The sequence below is a fragment of the Lissotriton helveticus genome, chromosome 12 (genome assembly GCF_964261635.1).
Source record: "Lissotriton helveticus chromosome 12, aLisHel1.1, whole genome shotgun sequence".
Taxonomy (NCBI): domain Eukaryota; kingdom Metazoa; phylum Chordata; class Amphibia; order Caudata; family Salamandridae; genus Lissotriton; species Lissotriton helveticus.
The window spans coordinates 843,404,597-843,421,414 of NC_136073.1; the positions used below are offsets into that span (position 1 = coordinate 843,404,597).

At 44.5% G+C, this 16,818-nt stretch overlaps 1 protein-coding gene across 1 annotated transcript in view; it reads left to right on the top strand.

Annotated features, from left to right (window-relative positions):
* LOC144798879 (phospholipid-transporting ATPase IK-like) overlaps positions 1-16,818 on the top strand; it is a 441,858-nt gene that overhangs the window by 322,415 nt on the left and 102,625 nt on the right. Inside the window, exons 18-19 of the mRNA XM_078669971.1 lie at positions 1,903-2,067; positions 4,748-4,859. Coding sequence (XP_078526097.1) covers positions 1,903-2,067; positions 4,748-4,859 — 277 coding nt within the window. The remainder of the gene's footprint in view (positions 1-1,902; positions 2,068-4,747; positions 4,860-16,818) is intronic.

The window sequence follows — 16,818 nt, forward strand, 5'->3', positions numbered from 1 at the left end:
GAAGACTAGCACCACTGGTAATAGGACTCAAGTGTAGTGGAGCCGGACGTTTGACCACTGAAGCTGTTACCACCGTGAAAGTAGTTGCAGAAGCAAGTGAATGGTGCGTCATCAACGATCCCGTCGACGAGGTGATCGTAGATGGTATTGTCAAAGCGAGACCCGCTGACGAAGGTTTTGGAGCCATGGACGGTGACAATGTTTTCCCCTTATCTTTCGTCGAGGTAGATTTTCGCGCCGTCGACGGCGTCGTCGACGAAGAGGATGCCGTCGTCATTAGTTTCGCCGTCGATGAGGCAGTCGTCGACGAAGGAGGTATCGTCGGCAAAGACGGCACCGTCGACGAGGATGTCGCTGTCGACGGGCTGGTCACCGTCGACGACGATGTTGTCGTTGACGAAGATGGGACCGTCGTCGACTTGGAACGCGTCGACGAAGTCTTCGTCAATGAATGCTTTTTAGTCAGAGCCGTCGACGAGACAGGTTTGATGGTCGTCGACAAGATTTTAACAATGGAGGAGATCGGTCTCACCTCTTGAAGCGTCGTCGACGAGGTAGACGTCGTCGTCGTAGTCTTTGTTGACATTGAACATGTCGTCATCATGGTCGGTACAGCGTCGACAGATCGCGTCCGTCGACGAGCCCGTCGACGAGCCGGCGCTCGTTTTTGATGACGAGGGCACAGCTTGGGACTGCGACGCCAGAGAACCAGGTCCCATAGGCGTAGAGGCTGGCAGATCTCATGGGGAGACATTTTTAGAGACGTCGACGAGCTTGTTTCTCTTCAGAAAATGAGAAGGCATCTCTGTCTCTGACCCACACTTAAGAGAGGCCTAGAATGGAATGAAGACACGCTCTCCATATCAGAAGCTGGATTTTCTGAAGTCTTCAACTTCTGTAGCCACAGAAGGAGATGGGCCTCTCTGTCTTTCAAAGTCTTTGAAGAGAAAGACCTGCAGAACTTGCAGTTCCTTACCTCATGATCCGGGTAAAGGCACTAAATGCACTTACTGTGAGGATCTTCATGAAAAAGGCGAAGCTTTCCACAAGAAGAACATGGTCTGAATAAAGATTTTTTAGTTGAAGACATCTTAAGAGTTGAAGTAAGCAAGAAAAGTAGAAAAACTGAGCAGAGCTCAGGGAGACTCCCTTTACACGACGTGCGGTAGAAAATCTGAGGGCCTGAGCTTCTGAGGAGAAGGTTCTAGAGGGTGCTGCTGCCTGATTGGCTGGAATGTGGACTATTATAATGACTCTGATATGTTACTAAAGTGAATTCTCCCTTTAAGGCTTCTATGGGCCTTTTTAGTTCTATGGTACTTTTAACTTTATTTCTATATTTTATATGTATTACATTTTATATGTATATGTATAATTATATATTTTTCTATATGTATATATATATATATATATATCTTTTACTACTATTTTATGTACCGTGGGACTCCCACTTCGACGACGGGGAATATTCAAGCATGTGAATCTATGAAAGACACCCCTAATACTGGAGAACTGTACTTCCTCTCCCTTGTAGATACTGCTATGCCTTTGTCTCACCAATGCTCTTGTTGTCTGCCCCCTTGGTAATTGTACCACACCTGACTCCTTAACTTTATGACACATTGTGGTCAATTCTAAAGGTGTCAAAAGGAGTATACTCCAGTGCGCTGCATAACTATGTATATATCTTTCTGAGGTAAGACTATGATGCCTGTGGGCTTCATCTATCTTCTTATGTGATCTTATGAGATCTATGAGTGTTGACCATTATGAGGAGAACTAAGTGCTATTCGCTTTCTTTGCAATGTTTCATATCGAAATTTCAAAACTTGCATTCCAGTATTTGGTGTTGCCATAGTAGATAACACATGGTATTAACATGCTACCAACTTCCTTCTTCAGATGTTTGCAACGGAGACACTACGGACCTTGTGTGTGGCCTGCAAAGAAGTCGAAGAGTCTGTGTACAATGAATGGAAAAAGAAGCACCATGAAGCCAGCGTCTCATTACAAAACCGCGCTGAGCAGCTTGATGCTATCTATGAAGAGATTGAGGGAGGCTTACAGGTACAGAAATCCATTCCACCAAAGTTTAGAAATCTGCAGTGTTTTCTACAGTATATAACATGTACAACTTGGTGTTTACCACAATGAACGTTACAAGACGAGTCTTTACACTGCAGGTAAGTACAATGAGGACCCTTTTTAAATGTTTTACAATGTAGGTCTTTTCTTTTTAAATACATACTTTTTACTTCACTTAAAAAAGGGGTTAAGGGATAGGGTATTATGTGGTCATGTGTGGTTAGAGGTAAAGGAAGTAAGTATTTGTAGGGTTCAGGGAGAGGTGAGTACGTTTATGTACACACACACACACACACACACACACACACACACACACATATGTATTCACTAAAAGCAACCAAGGTAAAGATAGTAAGATTTGTACTTACATTAAACAAAACTTAAAAATGCATTGAAAAAAGCAAAGGTTGAGGTGGGGTTATACTTAGATCTTCTAATAATAAAAAATACACTAGCTTTGAATACCAAAACACCACTCAAATTCATCAGTTATATTTAATTCACTTAAATATAACTTGCACCACTATAGATTTCAAATGTCATCATTGATGTAATATACTCATGTCACTTACGTATGGCCATTGAATTTCAGTGTCCTCAACCTCTCGCATTGAACCTCTCACAGGCAGCCAACCTGCCATGAACCTCCACTGCAAAATTTCCCTTTTTAAAAGAAATGTTTCAAACCACATGGGGGAGAGGGTCCTTGCTGGTTTCTGGAGGACTCGCGTGGGAGCGTTCAAAGGATCTCAGACGAGTACCATGGGACTGAAGCAGCACATTTATTTTTTTTATTTTGGGTTGCCATAAAGGCAAGGGGGTGGTATACCCATACTAAGTCCACATGTCTTGTATAGGTGGCCGCACCATTTCTCTTCAAGTTGCAGCTAGCTAATTTGATTCCTTGGTACCACATCTGCTGGGTCCAGAGGTACCGAGACAGCAGAAAGGGAAAAGAGGCCTCAAGTCTAATCATCTATTTTGTAACTTTGGTACACTGCAAGACTGCCGTGGGAGTGCCACGGCACCAAACGTCCAGATATCTCTATATTTTTAACTTTAAAAAACCTGCTTAACCAACTTTCTGCAAATTTGGTATCATTCTATATTTATGTCTAAAATTCCCTATGGAAAAGTTATTTAGGGACCCACTCCTTTTTGTTAGCCCCCACTTGATGGATCAACCCGAAACTTTTCATGAAGGAGTCGTGTTAGGTGAATGTTTATTTTGGAACGTTTTGTGAAGATTCGTCAAATGACGCCAAAGTTATGACAATAAAACAATCCTACTCTTACTACTGAAAATCTGATTAGCATTGGGCTGCACTGTATAATCAGTTACAATGCATGAAGTGTTGTTAAAATCTTTAGAAAAGGCATGCATTTTAAACGACATGCATTGTATCAACTGATATATGTTTTCTACATTTTATGGGGTCATTTATAGTTCAGAAAGTGGCCTGCTAGCCTACTGGTGCTGTGGAGAACATCCATCTACCCACCTGGTGCACAACTAAACACTGAATTTAGAGATCCTGTTGCCATGGTACGCAACATTTCGCCCAAAAATGTTTCCACCAACATGGCAGAGCACTTTTGGAAAAGTTTAATACCGGCCAGCCACATATGCCACAATGGCTTGTCAGTATTCTTTTAAATCATAAGCAAACAAACAAATGTTGCTTCTGAATTTTAAATATAGTTCTGATGAACAAGGAGTTTTCTCCACTTGTGCGAGGATAAAAAATGTTCCTTCCCAGGTCTACAATGCCTTGCAGGGAGGGTCCAAGTAAAAAAACACTGCTTGAAAGACCCATCCTAATTACAGTACGTCTTCTGATGCACCTAAACCTATGCCCCTTGAAGGATGGAAAAGATCAGCAACCGACGATGGGAAATTCTGTAAACGGCCTTTGTTCGTCTTCCAATGCTTACAGAACATTAAAGAAATCATCTTGAAAAGAAAGAAAACCTACAGGTGGTTACTGCAGCACCGTGAAATTCAGAAATTACGCGCACTGCAACAGCATAATCACAGGGAATACGGTCACACATCCCAAAAGCAAATTCCATTGAAACACATTGAAAGTTGTGACAGCAAGAATTGCGTCTGTCATCAAGTGCCCGTGTGGGTTACTTTATCTTGGCAAAAAAGAGAGAAAAATCAAAACCCGCATAACCGACCATAAGAGCAATATTCGTGATGTCAACAAAAATTCAAGTGTGGCTGTATACTGATCAGAAAATAAGCATAATATCAGGCAGGTACAATTTCAAATTCTAGAAACTGTTGAACAAAGTGCAGGCATAGACACTGTTTGGATTAAATTATTAAATGCATTTCAGTCAATAGGCATGGCATGATTGATCTTTGGAATTACTATTTTCCTGTAGTTAATACTTTCAGACTATATATGTTTTCCCACTGTTTCTACACAGACCTTTGACACTTGACTACTAGAGCCTTGTTTTGGTATATTTGCTTGCTGTGATGTCCTGTGATTATTCCATTTTCACTCATTCCAACACAGTGCCCACTCACTCTGCGCATCAATATTCAGACCTCTCAATACAAGAGATGTAGACAATGAAGAGGTGTCCTGTCTTTTGAATTTACTGCCTCCTGTTTTCTAACAATAGATACAATGTTTTGTTCTTCAAGTTGCTAGGTGCTACTGCAATTGAGGACAAGTTACAAGACGGGGTGCCAGAGACCATCCAACTGCTGAAGCAAGGGAACATCAAAGTATGGGTGCTGACAGGAGACAAGCAAGGTAGGCTGATGGCATTAACAAATGTATTAATGCATCTGTTTGGAGCTTCAGAGGGTTGGCTTCTTTAAGCAGGAATGACTAACGTTAGTCCACAAGGGGCTTTGACATTCCAGCTTATCAGGATATCCACATGAGAGAAATGTACAAATAGTTTTTTAAATAAGAGCCATTTTCAAATTCAGCGCTGTATAAAAAAGGAAATGGCTTTTGTACCCGCCTGGATGAATGTTGGGCAACCTTGCCATGGAGTATGGAACCCATGGTTATGCATCACTCTTCAACCAATAGTACGAGTGACACTTACCAAACTGAAAGTCAACATTTTATTCAAATGTCTTTGCAAGTTCATTGTCCTTAAAGTTAAAATTCCTCTATTTGGACAAATCTTCTGCAACTTAAATTGTGACCACACTACCCTCTTTAACCACTGTTAGCCTTCTCTTCTAAGACAATCAATGATTTTGCGCAGCATAAACTTGAACTATTACAGCCTAAAAAGACTGATGCAGTTAACTACCAGATTTTGCTTTAATCTTTAATCTTTGATTTCCATGTGGTGCCAATATCAATTGCAAGCCGAGTTCAAGCATTTAACTCTTTCCGTCGAGTGGTAAGAATTTTGTAATGTCAGGCCAAGTTTGTCGCAGTACCTGGGTGTGCAGTAGAGTCTCTGTGACGCTATATAAGAATACTGGACAGGGGGAGGAGCCAAGCTGGCGACCGAGATGGCTGCGTAGACGCTCGGCTCCGCGAGCCTTCTCACACCGCGCATACATCCTGGCAACTATCCTGAGCCGTAACGGCATATTTAAGTAGGCGAAGGACAACTTTCACTGACCGTTTGCTCCTGAGGCTTTTACGTGCGGCAGACCCGTGGAAATGTCCCCGACTGTTTTGCGGCCTTCACGGAGCTGGGACCGGGGTGTCGAGTGAGGCGAGTAGCCGGCCGCGACTGCGACAACAGCGGCCTCTGGTGGTGGTGAGGAGTCGGCCGGAGGGCACCGGAGATCTGATGGGCCGATACCGACGGTGCCGGCCCAGTCCATCTAGCGGAGTGCCTTGTGGGATGTGCGGTAAAGCAGGGTCGAGGGGAGTGCGCGATACTTGGCCCCCTTTCCGGTGCTGTGTCCGGGCATGACCAATGTCTTCTCCCGGAATCGGCGGGCGGCTCCCAGGGAGCGGCGGAGAATTTGTTTAGCCTTTTGGTGGCCCTTCGCTGGGAAGCCCGCCTCGACTTTCGGGGTCCTCGTGGTGAATCCTGTTGCGCCCTGGTGTGGGGCCCGGTCCCGAGGTGAGGTGGAGAAGGACGAGGCCGCATCAGCTAAGATGGCGGATGGCACCCTCTTACGCAGACCACATCCAGGCAGAGAAGCTGCTGTGCGGGAGAGTCCTGGGGTCTGGCGACACGAGACAGAGCTCACGTCCAGAGATCTACTGGCTGCGCTAACAACCCTGCATACGACCTGATCCGGGACGCCCGGGATCTGGGAAGAAGGATGGCCGCCATTGTTGTCCCACCGTTCCACACGGGCATAGTTCGATCTCAAGGAAGCGCCGATGTGCCCGCCTCTGCGTCAGTGATGAGTGCTCCAGCGACGCCTATGTTCGTGGAGACGCTGGAAGACCCGGTTCATGAGATCGCTTTGGACAGATCTGTTGTACATGTGAGTGACTCGTCGGGGCACTTATCTGTTCGGCGGCTGGGGAAACAACGTCGATCTATGGTATGGGCTGCCCCGGCGGCGTTTCAGCGATTACCGGATGGTGTGACTCTCTTTCCCTTGCTGGTGGGACTGTGTTCGGACTGGAGGATGTTTTTGGGGTCGATACTGACACAGACGGATTTCCGCCATACATATTCGGCTGGGTTTTGGTGGCTGAAGTCCCATGGAGTAACAACGCTGCCCGGTCCGACCGGATTACTTGGACCCTCCACGCTGCTCTGTATGCCGATTGTTCAGTGGACGTATGTTGGTACTACTGATAGAAAAGGCCAGGGGTGAGACCGTCTAGGACATAGTGGAACTTATTGTTGGCTGACGGTGATTTGGGGGACACTCGGCGGGGATGTTATTGATTGTGCTATCGGTGATTAATGTTTTCCATGGCTATTCTGATCTGCTTTTAGGATGTTTACTGTGCGCGGTGGTGGGGGGGGGGCCGGGTGGCCAGATCGATGGCCCTTCCCCACATTTTTCCTCTTTTTCTCTTTTTCTATATTTCGGGTCTCTTATTTAGGGCGACAGGCACGCTGCTGGGGGGGGATAGGCCGTAGCCTTCTGCAGGGATGCAGGGTGGGGGGTAGGGGGATGGGGTTTGTTAATTTGTCCTTTCTTTGTTTCTATGGCCCTTTGTCTTTCTTCCTTTTTGATGTCGTCGTTTTTCGTGTTTCCTACAGTATGTTTCGTTTTGAGGGGTGGGGTGCAGCTTTGCTACGAAACGTGTTTGTTTTTACATTTATCCTGACTCGTATGCCTTACCCCCAATACTTCAAACGTATTTGCACTATTTGCGTATTTCTTGCTTCGTGCTTGCTATTGTAGGGCCATGTATGACAGTATGGCATTGATTCTGAGTTTTTCTTTATTGTAAAATGAACCTTATCGAATCCTGAATCTTGCACAGTACGCTTGAATACAAGTTATATCCTGGACACTTATTCGACCCCGATTTTCGGGCTGCTGTATTTTTTTACATTGATTTGCTGTACTTACGACTTGACTAGCGGCCGGCCGGGGTGGTTGTAGGCCCATGCTTGTATTTACTTGAAGTGACAGTAAAGGTTCTTAAAAAAAAAAAAAAAGAATACTGGACAGTTCAACGCAGTAACTCAGAGTTACATTTTACTAGCCTGCAGTCTTGAGTTCATATCTAGCATAGGCTCAGATTAATAATGGTAAAAGTTACAATTATCTATTTAGGTAAAGCAGAGTACAAACTAAATTTTCTTAAACCCCTTAAATAATAGGTGTGAATTGATGTACCTCAATTATGCTTTTATTTCATCCACATCCGGGGATTTGTTCTTTGGATCGCATTGTCAAGCAGGAGTATGACACAGAATGACTCAAATGAGACTTTCCTTTGCCCAGCAATATATAAATTGACCTCATATAAATCCGGGACTACCCTTTGCCACCTAATCGCCTAGAGTTTGCCTGTAAATTCATCAATCCTAAAGTTCTGAAAGAACTTTCATTTTATTGCCTTCTCCCGAAGAACTTAGAATGTGAAGGATGGGTACAATAAACCGAGAATACTCTGGTAGAAGTTCCAGTTGACCAGTTACAAATGGTTTATACTACATTCCTTGCTGACATTTGGGGTTTTGACATCTACTGAACTGTTATGGAGAAAATGCCTTTACAACCCAATTGAATCTTTTAAGTGGTTACTGGTGTGTTTTGGGCTCTTTGGGTATCAGTAAGTATTTTTCTCTACCCAAGTAGAATTCCACTTGCTTTGTTTTGTTGATTATATATAGCCCAATTAACAGATCACAGTTGCCACAGGTACATCCAGTAAAATCCATTTGCAGCTGGCCTCCAGAAATTCTTACTGGGGTGTGCCAGAGGCATGTGCCTTGGTACTTCATGGGTAACTGATAAAGTGCCTGCGGATACTTTGCAACGTTCTAGCCCAGTGCTGAAAGAGGGATGAAAAAGGAGGGCAGGAGCTGCAATGGGTGTGGCTTAAGTAGCGTATCTTAGAAACCACCACAAGGTGGGCGGCCTATATAACTAATGACATGCCCAATGTAGAAATAAAGTCACATGTTTGAGATTTCTCAACACGGGCAGTCGCGGATGGGCGCTACCGCTCGCACTGAGAAACCTTCCGTTTACGTTGAGGAAGCTGCTGCTAGAGTAGAAGATCTACTCGAGCTGCAGAAAGAAGCAGCGCCCCCCTACACTGTGCATGGTGCCGTTTGCATTGATTTTCCAGCGTGGGTCAAACACCCGGCACCAAAAATCAGCGCGAATGCTGTGACCTAACTCACTCTGCCGCTTGCAGAACTTAGTGTAGCGAGGCTGAGTTTTTGGGTCAATTTGCACAGTTCCGCTATGCAGAACTCTGCAAACTACGCACAGGCCTAGTTGTAGGTTTGACCTGTGACAGACAGGGTGGCACAGAAATTTTTATTAAAAAAATCTTGCTACGGTCAGACTAGGCTCCATACACTCCACAGCCTATGGCTCAATGTCCATTTTTTTTTACCTTGCCAGGGCTCAGCCCTGTTAAGAGTACTGCAGCAACCCAACTAAGATCAAGTCACCCCTTTGTTATTAGAGAATCTGTCTGCAGTCTTACAGCACCAAGAGGTCATATTACATGGTAGGCATTGGTTTCATAAGACTATTACAAATATTATAGGGTAACATAGCAGAGCATTAAACAGTTTAACACTACACACGAAAATCAACAAGATCACTAAAAAGTGTGCCAGTGTGTTCAGCAGTGACAAACGGCACACATTTAACTTGTTGATTGTTTCATCAAAGACATCAAACACTGAATGAGCTTTGCATCCTCATTCTCATCTAGCTCTCAAGAATGTGTCCACAGTTAGTGTGAGAAGAGCACTCCTTAACTTTTCCCTCAGCCAGCTTTAAGTAACATAAATCTTGCACTGTTCAATCATCATACCTAGTGTTCACCTAAATGTTTAGAGATCAAATTAGCTAGTAGTGAGCACTCTATAAAATGCCTCCCCCATACACACACTCGCTTGCATGTACACACACAGGCACACATGCATAATTAGGGTATAATTAGGCTTTCCTGTTTTCAGTTTCTATTTTTGGTAAATTCTGGTGGGGTTTTTTCAGTGTTTTAAAGTGAATTCAATACCTTAAAAAACAGTTGTTATCAGTGGTTACACATTTTCACGCCACTAAAAACAACAGAAAAAGTGTTTTTCCGGTGTTTATGGAACGTTTTGCTTTTATTATTGCTTGCTTTCTGGACTGATAGAACATGGTCTCATACATTGTAAAATAAACATTCCTGAATTGCTCTTAAACAATGCTTTGCTTACCAAGTGGCAAGCACTCTAACATGTACCATGTTGCAGTGCCAAAGTCACTAAAGGTGTTGCCCAGCCTACTCTCAAGAAGATGTTTCACATCTACACCAATTATGCTGATCACTTGGCAGACAAGGGTTTTTTCAGACTCTAGTTTTTGTATTATGTTCACTAGAGCAGTTATGTTTTCCTGTACAAATCTAATAATGCCGTAGAGTCTACTTTTTCACATCACTATCAATAAGCGACCAAAGTTCCTCACATTTCTTGCCTTAGGCATCATCACTCAGCAAAAATTCTGTAAACGGTTGCCACATAAATAATATAGCATTCATAGCCCCTTGGACTGAGAACCATCAGCTAAGGGACACAGTTGGGATGACTCTTTCTTTGATGCCATACAAAGCATGAAATGATAAATATTTGCATTTCAGTTCCTGTGCATAAGAAAACAGTGCACCAGAATGGACTATAACGTCAAAAACATCCCTCATTAACTCTGAAGATTGATTGTAAAGATGCTATCAGCATAGCATCTAATAAGGGGCAAGGATCTCCTACAGGGAATCACTTCAGCTCGGTATCAATTTTGACAGGGCATCACACAACTTTTTATATACATAGCTGAATCACTGCAAATACAAACAATATCACTCCAATCTTTGTTGATCTTGGAAAGAACTTATTTTGCAGAGCATTCCAAGGGACACTACGTTCCATATTTTCCAAAAGTATGGTGTCATGTTTTCACCACTTTCCCAGATGCTTGGTGATAGTACTCTTTACACATATACTTGTCACTATACATTGCATTGATTGTTTCAAGCCTGAGGTGTTGGCAATTCACCTACTATCAATACTGACCTACTAGAAACTGGTGGCTGATGTATTAAGGGTTTTTACCCATTCTCTGTGGGTAAAAGTGATGCCACATATTAGGAAAGATTCTTATGAAACCAGCCATTTTACCTATCAGTGAAAGAATCACACGCCGCCAAAATATCGAATAAGAGTTCGAGATTTCTTGATTCTCTACAGTTTATAAAATAATCAAACAAGACCTATAACATGTGTCTAAACCCTGCATCTTTAGACCAAAGACCACAAAACTGAAAAAAGCAAAAGGAAGAAACAATATTTTAATGGCATCCCTAAACAACAAAACTCAAGCAGAATAATGTTAGCCCAGTCTTTCCTACTGCTACATTGTATAACAAGGTTACATTGTATTGGCCCCTTTAGGAAGAAGAACAATAGTTGCTTACCTGTAATCTGTGGTTCTCCAGTATTGGTGTCTTTCATAGATTCACATGCCTGAATCATTCACCGTTGTCGGAGTGGGAGTCCCACGGTATATAAAAAGGAGTAATATGCAATAATATCCTTAGAAAAACTTGGTAATAACCAACCAGGAAGTAAAGTAGCCCAAGCTACAAGAGTGAAAACTTCCACACTCATGACTATCCTAGTCATTTTGTATAGACCAAACTGCAGCCAATCAGGCGACAGCACCCACCAGAATGTTCTCCCCAGAGGCTCAGGCTCTCAGATTTTCTCGCACAGGAGAGAAGCTAAAAACATCCTAGCCTAAAGAGCCTCAGAGGGGAGGTGGGCGGGTTGCATGTGAATCTATGAAAGACACCAATACTGGAGAACCACAGATTACAGGCAAGTAACTATTGTTCTTCTCCAGTATTAGGGTGTCTTTCATAGAGTCACATGCCTGAGTCAGAGTAGATAGCAGTACCGAAATAATGCTTGGAAGACGCTATTTGTAACATAAGTTTGTACATAGCAAGTATATACATTCACATAATAAAATGCCAACATTCATATATGCCTGAAAAAACTTGCAATCACATGAGAATGCACCCAAATTAGGCATGGAATAAGCGTCTGGAAAGCAGTACAGAGGAGGAGGGAAAACTGAGGCTCGTCTTATCTGAAAAGATTGCGTAGAACCGATTGACCCACTGACGTATCAGCCTAGCTGGCAGTATCCAAACAATAATGCCTGGTGAAAGTATGTCTGCTGGACCAAGTCGCTGCGCTGCAGATTTGCTGACGAGGAACTCCAGCGAAAAGAGCAGTCGAGGAAGAAACAACTCTTGCAGAGTGAGCTCTTGGAATTGTCTGTAAAGGTCTTCCAGCTTGAAGATGGCACAAGTCAATAGCTGCAGAAATCCATCTAGCTATGGTTTGTTTAGACACTGCTTGTCCTAGCCGTATCTTTCCATAGGCAATAAACAGTTGATCGGATTTGCGAATGGCAGAGGTTCTTTGCAAATAGAATTTTAAACATCTTCTGATGTCAAGGGTATGTAATGCCCTCCCCGCAGGGGATTGCAGATTAGGAAAACGTCTTTAAGATGACTGGTTCGTTCAGGCGAAAATCCGAAGGCACCTTAGGCATAAACCTTGGGTTTGTACCTAGCACCACAGAATTGGACGTGAATTGTAAGAAAGGTGAATTGACGGTGAAAGCTTGAACATCACTGACTCTTCTAGATGAAGTTAATGCTAGCAAAAGAGAAACGTTCCATGTTAGGAATTTGAAATACACCCTGTGAATTGGCTCAAATGGGTGGCGCATGAGCTGCGCTAATACTACATTAAAATGCCATGATGGAGGCGGACGACGTACAGGAGGAAACATTCTGAATAGTCCCTTAAAGAACTGTTGTATTCTTGAAGAAGAAAGAGAGGTGGACCCATCCTGACGTTACCATGAAATGGCTGCCAAAAAGACCTTCAACGTTGCATGAGATAAGCCTGATCTTGCCAAGTGCAAGAAAAAAGGTAATATCTGGTCCAGCGTTGCATGAAATGGGTGAACCCCAGCAGATTAACACCAAATGCAGATTCTTTTCCATTAAAGTCTGTATGTCTTTATTTTAGTAGGTGCACTCGCGTAAGCCAGTACCTCCTTACAATCCGCCAAGATATTCAGATGAGTTAATTCAAGGTGCTCAGGCGCCAAGCTGCTAATTTTAGAGAAGCCGGATCCAGATGGCAAATTTGACCACTCTGAATGGAGAGGAGATTCGGTATTGGTCGAAACTGTATTGGATCGTACTCTGAGAGGAGAAGAAGTTCGGTGAACCAGTATTGGCGAGGCCACCTGGGGGCGATGAGAATCAAGCGACACGGCTCTTTCTTCATCTTCCGGAGAACTCTCTGAACCAATGGTATCGGAGGAAAGGCGTAAGCATATATTTGAGACCAGTTTATCGAAAACGCCTTCCCCTGCGAGTCCCTGTGGGGATGCCAGCTTGCAAAGAAACAGGCATTTGCTGTTCTTTTTTGTCGCAAAGAGGTCCAGATCGGGATGACCCCACTGCTGGAAAATTCGATCCGCCGTTGGCTGATGCAGTTCCTATTCGTGGTTGGACACCGTTGACCTGCTGAGGGTGTCCGCCAGCACATTTGCAACTCACGGCACATGAACAGCCAAGAGATTGATACTGTGTCGTATCGCCCAAGCCCATATCTCTTGGGCTTCCTGACATAGAAGAACCGACCTCGTTCTTCCCTGTTTGTTTAAGTAATGCATACTTGAAGTATTGTCTGTGCGAACCAATACTGTGGCCCCTTGAATGATTGAATGGAACGATTTGAGGGCTAAGAAGATGGCACCTAGCTCTAGCAGATTGATGTGCCAAGCCTTTTGTTGAGGGTTCCATTTCCCGCTGATCTACAGCCCTTGAAGATATGCTCCCCAACCCTCGAGGGATGCGTCTGTGGTTATTGTGTAATTTGGCGCTTCTCGAAGGAAACGCACACCCCTTCTACAAATTTCTTTCTTGCACCCACCAAACAAAAGGCCTCTTGCATCCGAGGAGTGATTTGAATGAGATCTTCGAATGAACTGGAGACCTGCAACCACTGCTTGTCTAGCTCCTCTAGCAATTTTCTCATGTGTAATATGTAGCTGGGAACCAACGGGATGCAGGTGGAGGCCGTGGCCGGGAATGACTTTGAGGATCTACTGAAATTGACTTTTTTGTACGTAGAAGAACCACTAGGTGGGAGCTGCGGCCCGTCCTTCGTGTGAGACAAACACCTTTGCTAGGTTTGTATTGATTGATGCTCCTAGAAACCTTCCTATCGGAGCTAGTACTAGTTGGGACTTGTCATGATTTATTGAAAACCAGGTTTTGAAACAGTGACTGACAAATCTGGGTGTGCTGGACTGCTTGTAAATAAGAGCGAGCCCTTATTACACAGTTGTCTCAGTAATGATAAATTTGTATGCCTTGCAGACGTAGATAGGCTGCCACTGGTGCCAGGATCTACGTAAAGACACGTGAAGCGGACCTAAGTCCAAAAGGTAGGACTTTAATTGAAAATGTTTTGTACCTATTGTAAAGCGTAGCCACTTCCTGTGCTTAGGAAGGATTGGCACATGAAAATAGACATCCTGGAGGTGGAGTGTAGTTATAAAGTCGTTCTGGCATAAGAACTTTAGGACTTTCTTGAGGTACAACATTTGTAAAGTTTGCGCAAAGATCTAAAATCATGCGCTACTTTCCTGCTTTGCTTGTTGATGAGGAACTGAGAGTAAACCCTAATGCTGTTGGAGATTCGGAACCACTCCGACGGTCCCTGTTTGTATCCATATAGACACTTGTGCAAACGACTCCCGTAGATGAGAAGGTGGAGGTCCCTTTGGAGGTGTAGAAAGAGGGAAATTTGACAAATTCTAGGGTGTGCCCTTGGGCATGACGTTTAATAACCCAACGGTCCTCTGTCACCTTTGACCAATTGGAATAAAAGTGAGATATTAGACCTCTGACGTTTTTGGAGGGAATAAAGGTGGGTTCAAGGTAATCCATTGTTTCTTAGCAGAGTCGCCTCGGCTGTATGATGATTTTCTATGTAGGACCTGTTGGTACTTCGCCTATGTTTGATTTGAGTAACGCAGTTGGTTCTGAGTGTGAGAGCCAATACTGGATGTAACTCCCTTGAAAAAAGGACGTGGAGCTACGTCCTCGGCACCACGAAAAGGCTGCGATTCTATATCCCGAGGGTGCGGGCAGTATCTGTCTCCTTTAAGATGGTCTACAGTGCCTCAACAACATGCTGGTCAGAAGGGATTCTCAATCAAAAGGCAAGTGAAGTATTGAAGTCTGAACCTCCTTGCGAAAGACGTAGCATTGAAGCAAAATTGGCTTTGCCAGACTGCCCCTATTGCGAGCTGTCGAAAACCTGTACACGCAATGTCCGCTGCACAGTGTATTATTTCTGATGCACTTCTCTCTCTCTCTCCCTCCTGCAGGATCTTCAAAGCATGAGGCTTAGAGGATTCTGGAATAAGTTTTACTAGCGCCAACATGTCAGAGCACATCTGGCGGCATACCTGCCCAACTGGCTTGCAAGATAATCGCTGTGCCGCCTGAGTAATGACTGAGTCAGGGTAGGCTAAGAGACTAGAAAAGCAGGTGAATAGTGGGAAGCTTCACATTTCTTGTCGAGGCGTGGAGAAAAAAAAACAGAGTTTGGCCTCTGCATGAGTTTAACACCTTCTTGCTAAATAAAGTCTATCATAAGAACTGAACAAACTTGTTTCTGTGGTTTCTCCAGGACGAGGGGAAAGGGGAAACGATTTGCTGCTCTCTTAATAAGGAGGGGAAAACCTCCAATATTCACCGGAGGTGAATGCAATAGAACTCCAGTTGTAAGAGAAGACATAATCCTGCCATGGTACAGGCCGTGGCAGCCTTGCTGTCAGAAATACATAATTCTGATCTGAAGAAAAAAACATGCTCATACGGCTATGTGCTGTCCAAGAAGAATAATGGCGGAAGTAAAAAGCCATCACGCCATCACGTGGATGTAGCGGAAAGCTGCCGTTGACGAAATAAATCGTCTACAAGAGCACTGTGCATAAAAGTCAACAGTGTGTGAAACCAACTGTCAACGGGCTCAACCGTCGACGAATCCAACAGTTCACAGGGTCATCCGTCAACGAAGCCAACTGGCGTCGAAGCTGAATGTTGACGAAGCTCACCGTCTACGGAGCTCACCGTTTACAGAGCTCACCGTTTACAGAGCTCACCATTTACAGAGCCCACCGTCTACGAAGCCCAAAGTCTACGGAGCCCACAGTCCACGGAGCCCACAGTCCACGGAGCCCACAGTATACGGAGCCCACAGTCTACAGGGCCCACAGTCTACAGGGCCCACAGTCTACAGGGCCCACAGTCTACAGGGCCCACCATCTACGGAGCTTACCATCTACGGAGCTCACAGTCTACGGAGCTCACCGTCTACGGAGCTCACCGTCTACGGAGCTCACCGTCCACGGAGCTCACCGTCTACGGAGCTCACCGTCTACGGAACTCACTGTCAACGAGCCTACCGTCTACAGAGCTCACCGTCGAGGAGGCCACCGTCGACGAGCCTACCGTCGACGAGGCCAACTGTCGAAGAAATTTACCATCGACGAAACTCCCAGTGGTTGACGAGCCTGCAGTCGACAAGAGGGCACTGTCCTCACTGTCGTCGACGAATGCCTGGAGGCGTTGTCTTTGCAGAGCACCAGTGACGGCAGAGATTGTCATCAGAGAGTACATCGACCGTATTGTCGACAAGCTGGCACATTTTCACGTAGAAAAGTGCGCAGAGTGAGTCTAGACGCCTGAGAGTAAATCTCGTGGGCGTAGATGTGGGAGGCAGACTCAAAGAAGGCCAGAGACCCCTTAATTGTGATGTTACTTCAGCTTGTGAAGTAGAGGAGAAGCATCACTTAAAACATTAATGAGCAGGACAAACAAAAAAATCCTCCCACATCAGAAGGGGGGTATAGTCTAAGCACAAAAACAACCCCTTCTCCTCCTACCATGTCAGAGACAGGCAGAGTGCTGGTCCATATACTCTTCATGAGGGTTCACAGGAAAAGGTCTCAGCTTCCCACAAGTGACGCAGGGTCTG